Here is a 7,282-nt window from a genome sequence, read left to right as displayed (position 1 = left end):
CAAACTGCCATGGGCTGAGAGATCCTTGTGGCTCAGCCCGGGACCTAACGGCTTATTACTTGGGATCATTTTAAACCAGGGCGGCTTAAGAGCAAGACTAAAGAACCTGCCATTTTCAGCACCTCTAGGCCACAGTCTGCTGCGGGTCCAGTTGATCTGCTCTCCCTGCCAAGGGGAAGAAGACAGTTGGATCCTGCAGCCAGCCGGGCTGCCCAGGCCCCGGGTCCCTAGCGGCTGGCACAGCCTGGTTGCCGCGGGAACCGCGTCGCGTCGCGTCGCAGCTGCGCCCGCCAGCCGACAAGCCGGGGTGTGGGGGAGCCTCCAGGCTAGGCATGGAGCTGCCAGACCCTGTTCGTCAGCGCCTGAGCAACTTGAGCCTCACGATGTTCGGCGACTCCATCCGCACCGGGCCGGAGTCCAGCGAGGCGACGGGTGAGTGCCGAGGGCACGGGCCGCCGCGCAGGCCGTGCCCAGGTGAAAAATGGCGGCCTCGGCTTCCGCCAGGGCAGCGTCCCCGTGGAGGAGGCTGCGGCCTTGCGGCGGCCCCGGTGGCGCTGTCGCCGGGAGGGCGGGTAGGGATGTGGGGCGAGAACGCCTTCTCCGCGACACCGGCCTCCGCCGCGTACCCCGCGCGACAGCCTTCCAGCCCGGGATGGGAGAAGAGCCTCAACGGCCGCGCCTTCCCGACGCCCGCCCCGCGCGAAAGCTTTGCTGGGTCAGAACCCCTCCTGGCAGAGCGAGCGCGTACCCAGCCAGCCAGCGTGCCACCAGTGTGTAGCAAAGAGGGGAGGAAGTCGTGGGGGGCTTGTTTTGTTTTCCCTTCCCCATTAGATGAGTCTTTTTAAAGTCACTATCCACCAGACTGCGGCTGCAAACTAACATGCCCTTCCCTGCCTGCTCTGTCTTTCCTACAGTGCGCTGTGCGATAAAACATGGTTTCTGGGATCAGAGGGTAGTTAAAGATGAAGTAATTTTTTTTTTTTTTTTACATTTTTTTCTGTAGTTTTGTAGGGTGCAGAGCCTCAGGGCAGTCTAGGTAGTACCAATAGAACTCCCTAAAGACACAGAAACTAGAAGTTCATATCATTTGTATGTGTCACAAAAGACTTTCCTCCCAACCATTCAAACGTTAGAAAAGCTCTTTAAGTTCACTCTCTGCCAAGACAGGTACTAATTGGTCAGTAAACTTCATGTAACCAATTAGATAATGCTTTTAGTTTATGTCATTACAGAACTCAACCGGAGCTTTTGTAAAATGTAGTGAGTCCACACCTTGCGCCTTGTGGTTCATTGACATGAAGGTCTACATTTACGTTTTGGCCTGATTTTTCAATTGCATAATTTTGATGTGTTGAAGTATAGACATGGCAGTATATAAAATAAAAACTCTGGCATGCTAAGCAGTCACTCTGCCCATAACTTTTGAGACAAACAACAAAATGTGTTACGTTACAGTGCAATCGAGAAATGCCTGGGTTGTCCTGAAACTTGCTATGCAGCCCAGACCGGCTTTGAACTTGAAATACTCCTGCCTCGGGCTTTGCAAAATTTAGACTTCAGTCCCAGTTTTAAAGGTTCTAAAAGTATCAGCTTAGGCAATGTGTAATTATTTCCTGAATCTGAAAGTACATGGACTCTTAAGAAGTTTATAGCACCGTCACACCCACAACTGATCAAGAATTGTACTATTACAATAGAATAAAATAAAATAAATCCTAGTCAGTTTGCTTCAGAACTAACAGATTTTAAATATTCATTCCTAGCCAGACGGTGGTGGTAGTGCACACCTGTAATCCCAGCACTCTGGGAGGCCAGGCAGGACCCCTTCCAAAGGACCTGAGTTCAATTCCCAGCAACCACATGGTGGCTCACAATCATCTATAATGAGATCTGGTGCCCTCTTCTGGCCTGCAGGTGTACATGCAGGCAGAACACTGTACACATACTAAATAAATCTTTTTTTATAAATTATGCAGAGGAAACAAAAAAGATTTCAAAGTAACTTAATGTGAGTATCTTTTTAAATTCTTATATTTGGAACAACCAACTTAAAATAAGGATGTAATTAAATTTATAATGTATTTTTTTTTAGGGCTCAAGTTTTAAAATTAAGTTCTTGTTGAGGGAGTTTTTCCCTTTTACAGAAGCAAAAGACGTTGGGTAATCCATCGGATAATTGGAACTTCTGTGTCACAAATGGCTACATGTAGGACAGTGTGCTTTTGAGAACGTGTTCTGTCTGCTTGTGTATGCTTGCTATCCAAAGTGTATCCAGCAAGATTCTGAATAGGAAATGAAGTGTAAATCTGTGCTTACACTGAGACTGAGTGTCCACAAGTAAGAAAAGGAGATGGCACTGCTTGTTGTATGCATTAAGTGTGACAGGCACACTGGTAAGCGTGACCCAGCCCGCATAAGCAGCCTGGGGGGCTTTATCACTCCAGAGATAACCGAGTACTCGGAAAGATGCAATAACATATCCCAGCACTGGTACCCAGAAGCTCTTGGTTTCTGCCGTAGTGAGGGTTTCTGTTGCTGTGAAGAGACACCATGGCCGCAGCATTTACCTGGGGCTGGCTTACAGGTTCAGGGCTTTAGCCCTCTTATCTTCGTGGTGGGAAGCTTGGCACTGCGCAGGCAGACATGGTGCTAGAGAGGTAGCTGGAAAACCTACCTCAGATTAGTGGGCAGCAGGAAGAGAGAGCTACACTGGCCCTGGCTTGAGTCTCTGAAACCCCAAAGCCCACCCCCAACAAGGCCACACCTCCTAATGGCATCACTCCCTAGGAGCCTATAGGGGCCATCGCCACAGCTTCTAAAGCTCATGGTCTCTTCAGTGCATCAAACTGTATCTTAGATGAAGCAAATATGATTATTTGCCAGCACTTTTCTTCTTCTTCTTCTTCTTCTTCTTCTTCTTCTTCTTCTTCTTCTTCTTCTTCTTCTTCTTCTTCTTTTTTTTTTTTTTTTTTTTTTTTTTTTTTTTTTTTTTACTTTTTTAAGCTTTTTTTTCTTTTGTGTTTATGTATGTGTCCTTGCATGTGTGTATGTGTACTACCTGCATGCCTGGTGCTCACAGAGGCCAGAAGAGGGCACCCGATCACCTGGAAAGGGAGTTACAGTGGTTACGAGCCACTGTGTAGGTGCTGGGAGCTGAACGCAGTCTTCTGCAAGAACAGCCCTAACCAGCGCTTCTTACACACAGTTCAGAGCGATGAGCACCTAAAGGGGAGAGAGCTGGGCTGGGGGATGCAGGGAAGGGGGGATGTAGGAAAACAGGACGAGGCTGAGCATTACGGAATGTATAGGACTAGGGTTTGCTAAAAGAAGATTTTTTAAGATTAATTATTATAAAAGAGCTAACCTATAAGAGATTCATTTTTGTTCATTCACTTTATAGCTATTTATAGAGACCCTACAAAGGAGGCAATGATAATTATCTGTTCAATAGAATTTCATATTCATGTTCCTTTTTTGTTTGTTTGGTTTGGTTTTCATTTGTTTTGAGGGGAGTTTTTTTGTTTTTTTTTTTTTTGTTTTGTTTTTGTTGTTGTTGTTGTTGTTGTTGTTGTTGGTTGGTTGGTTGTTTTGTTGTGTGTTTTTTTGAGAAAAGATCATATATGTAGCTCTGACTGGCCTCAAACTTAGTATTTCCCTGCCTTGATCTCTTGGTGTGTGGACCACAAGAGTGCACTATCATGCCGGATGACAGTTCTTTTCTCTTTTTTCTTTCTCTTTTCTTACTATGTGACCAGACTGGTCTAAAGCTCACAGAGATCCCCTGTCTCCCAAGTGCTGTGACTAAAGGCATGTGCCACCGTGTCCAGCTTCATAGTCCATATTGAATCCAAACCACCAGTTTGTAAAACTGTTGCAGACTGTAGAGACAAAAAATAGAAGAATATGAACCATATCCGCAGGTAACTAATGTTTCAAGTTAGAGGTAGTCATTCGGATGGACATACCTTATACTGTTAATGAGTATTAAAAAGGCATAACATCTGGAGTCCTGTTGAACCAGCATTGATGCTCGGGACCCTAAGGGCTCTCAGGGCAGCGGGCAGGGTCAACACTGCTGCTGTCCTCCTCAGGGCTCTCAGGGGTGCGGGCAGGGCAGGGACAACACTGCTGCTGTCCTCCTCAGGGCTCTCAGGGCAGCGGGCAGGGTCAACACTGCGCTGTCCTCCTCAGGGCTCTCAGGGCAGCGGGCAGGGTCAACACTGCTGCTGTCCTCCTCAGGCTCTCAGGGGCAGCGGGCAGGGTCAACACTGCTGCTGTCCTCCTCAGGGCTCTCAGGGGTGCGGGCAGGGTCAACACTGCTGCTGTCCTCCTCAGGGCTCTCAGGGCAGCGGGCAGGGTCAACACTGCTGCTGTCCTCCTCAGGGCTCTCAGGGGTGCGGGCAGGGACAACACTGCTGCTGTCCTCCTCAGGCTCTCAGGGCAGCGGGCAGGGACAACACTGCTGCTGTCCTCCTCAGGGCTCTCAGGGGAGCGGGCAGGGTCAACACTGCTGCTGTCCTCCTCAGGGCTCTCAGGGGTGCGGGCAGGGACAACACTGCTGCTGTCCTCCTCAGGGCTCTCAGGGCAGCGGGCAGGGTCAACACTGCTGCTGTCCTCCTCAGGGCTCTCAGGGCAGCGGGCAGGGTCAACACTGCTGCTGTCCTCCTCAGGGCTCTCAGGGCAGCGGGCAGGGTCAACACTGCTGCTGTCCTCCTCAGGCTCTCAGGGCAGCGGGCAGGGTCAACACTGCTGCTGTCCTCCTCAGGGCTCTCAGGGCAGCGGGCAGGGTCAACACTGCTGCTGTCCTCCTCAGGGCTCCTCAGGGCAGCGGGCAGGGTCACACTGCTGCTGTCCTCCTCAGGGCTCTCAGGGCAGCGGGCAGGGACAACACTGCTGCTGTCCTCCTCAGGGCTCTCAGGGCAGCGGGCAGGGTCAACACTGCTGCTGTCCTCCTCAGGGCTCTCAGGGCAGCGGGCAGGGTCAACACTGCTGCTGTCCTCCTCAGGGCTCTCAGGGCAGCGGGCAGGGTCAACACTGCTGCTGTCCTCCTCAGGGCTCTCAGGGGTGCGGGCAGGGTCAACACTGCTGCTGTCCTCCTCAGGGCTCTCAGGGCAGCGGGCAGGGACAACACTGCTGCTGTCCTCCTCAGGGCTCTCAGGGCAGCGGGCAGGGTCAACACTGCTGCTGTCCTCCTCAGGGCTCTCAGGGGTGTGGGCAGGGACAACACTGCTGCTGTCCTCCTCAGGGCTCTCAGGGCAGCGGGCAGGGTCAACACTGCTGCTGTCCTCCTCAGGGCTCTCAGGGCAGCAGGCAGGGTCAACACTGCTACCATCCTCCTCTCTGCAGATAATGAAATGGTCTCCAGCCTGCCACTACAGATGTCACTTTATTTCAACTCTTACTTTTTCCCACTGTGGTGGGTGAGCTGCGTTACGATGCTTCACACGAAGGTGAGTCTCCCTCACTGCCCTGCCCTTCTCTGACTTCTTCACATTCCCAGGGGAGGGTCTCCAACCCCTCTTGTACCCCCGGTACATGTTACTGGAGGAAAGATTTTACAAGCATGCTTTGCCTTTTCTTTCTAGTATCCGGTCTTGCCCGATTACTACAAATTCATCGTGATCACTGTCGTCATCCTTGTCACCTTGATTGAAGCCATCCGGCTGTACCTGGGCTGCCTGGGGAACCTGCAGGAGAAGGTGGGCGCCTCCCTTCCCTTCAGGGCTACGCGCCAAACAGAGTCAAGGTTTTCATGCCAATAAAGCACTGGCTGGTGTTACGGGCTAGCTCCCACTTGAAGACCTCTGTCACTGCTTACCTGTTGAGCTCCGCTTTCCCCATATACTAAACGGGGAAAATAACCATGACGTGTTTGCTGAGGTGAAGTGAATAGTTCCTATAAATTACTGTCTAAACATAATAGACTCTTACTGATTGGGAACTTCTTCCCAGTCTAGAAAATAGTTGGCCAACAGTAGAGGAGAGACGGCAGGAGAGGGCGAGAGACAAGGGAGGGTAGTGTGTATGGGGGGAGGGGGAGAAGGGACATGATCACAGTACATTGGATGGATGGATGGAGTTGTAAAAAACATGGTCGATATAATGTCTGTTTGGAGCCTTAAGAAAAAATTTAAATTCATGTCCAACGCCAGGTCCGTGCCTTCTGAATCATTTTGGCAGAGGATTTACAGTCTCTAAAGTGTTTAAACAGTTCTGTGGTTTGCCCTGCCTTCATAATAGGCCCCACCCCACACATATTGTTGTCCTTGCCTTGTCTTAACGCAAGGCGGAAGTGTTGATTGCCAGCCATGCGGGAGCTTCGGGTGGCATAGCTCCCATGTGAACACCCTGCAAGCCTCCCTTTCACTTGACTCTGTGGCACTTAGGCAGCACCTTTCAGTGTTGCGCTCCGTCCGTCACATCGAATTGGCTTTCTCATGGTGACAGCTCCCTGAGGACCAGGACTGTGGCCTACTCCTGAATTACGCGTGGAGCCCCTGCTGTAGGTTCTTTGTAGCGCTAAGCGCAGGTCTGTATGTAAAACACAAACAAAACTCAACTTACTGACCTTGCAGCCTTGTGTGCGTCCCTGCAGGTCCCGGAGCTGGCCGGCTTCTGGCTGTTGAGCCTTCTACTGCAGTTGCCTTTAATCCTCTTCTTGCTCCTTAACGAAGGCCTAAGGAACCTGCCCTTGGAAAAGGCAGTGCACATCGTCTTCACTGTCTTCCTCACTTTCCAAGTCATCTCAGCGTTTCTGACCCTGAAGAAAATGGTCAATCAGCTGGCAGCCCGTTTCCACCTCCAGGACTTTGATCGGCTGTCCACAAGCAGTGCCGCCGCCGTGAGGAGGACGAGGCACTGTACGGAGGAGCTCTGATCGGTGCTGAAACATCATTCAAGAAGACCGGAGACTGACAGGACATCTGAGGTCCGGCCCGAGAGGGGACAGGTGTCCTGGGTTGTCTCCCCTGACTGAAATTTCCATGAAGGCAATGCCGAGACTCACGCGGGTGAACCCTAAAGCTGAGGTGATGTCCTGCTGACCTTAGTTGATGTTGGCTTTGCAGGTGTTTGCCTATAAGTCTATTAGTACTTGTGATCTACCACATTTTCAGTAATGTTTCAAGTAATAATTTATAACTAGAAATGTGTCCAATGAGGCCTCACTGAGTGTGAGACACACTTCCGGACACATGCCCTACCCAGGACTATTTGGCCAACATAAAACTAACTCCATTGTATTTCTGTGAACTCTTTGTTTCATTTTGTGTTTGTTTTGGCT

General features: G+C 50.7%; 1 protein-coding gene across 1 annotated transcript; it reads left to right on the top strand.

Moving 5' to 3' along the window:
- The first annotated feature begins 272 nt into the window (after nt 1–272).
- On the top strand, nt 273–6,940 carry Tmem17 (transmembrane protein 17). Its single transcript, XM_051165077.1, has 4 exons — nt 273–432; nt 5,347–5,450; nt 5,586–5,699; nt 6,596–6,940. The coding sequence occupies exons 1-4, from the start codon at nt 333–335 to the stop codon at nt 6,875–6,877; spliced, it is 600 nt and encodes a 199-aa protein (XP_051021034.1). The 5' UTR covers nt 273–332; the 3' UTR covers nt 6,878–6,940.
- The last annotated feature ends 342 nt before the right edge of the window (nt 6,941–7,282 follow it).

The sequence above is a fragment of the Acomys russatus genome, chromosome 22 (genome assembly GCF_903995435.1).
Source record: "Acomys russatus chromosome 22, mAcoRus1.1, whole genome shotgun sequence".
NCBI classification, from domain to species: domain Eukaryota; kingdom Metazoa; phylum Chordata; class Mammalia; order Rodentia; family Muridae; genus Acomys; species Acomys russatus.
This window is presented reverse-complemented; position numbering and strand designations above follow the sequence as displayed.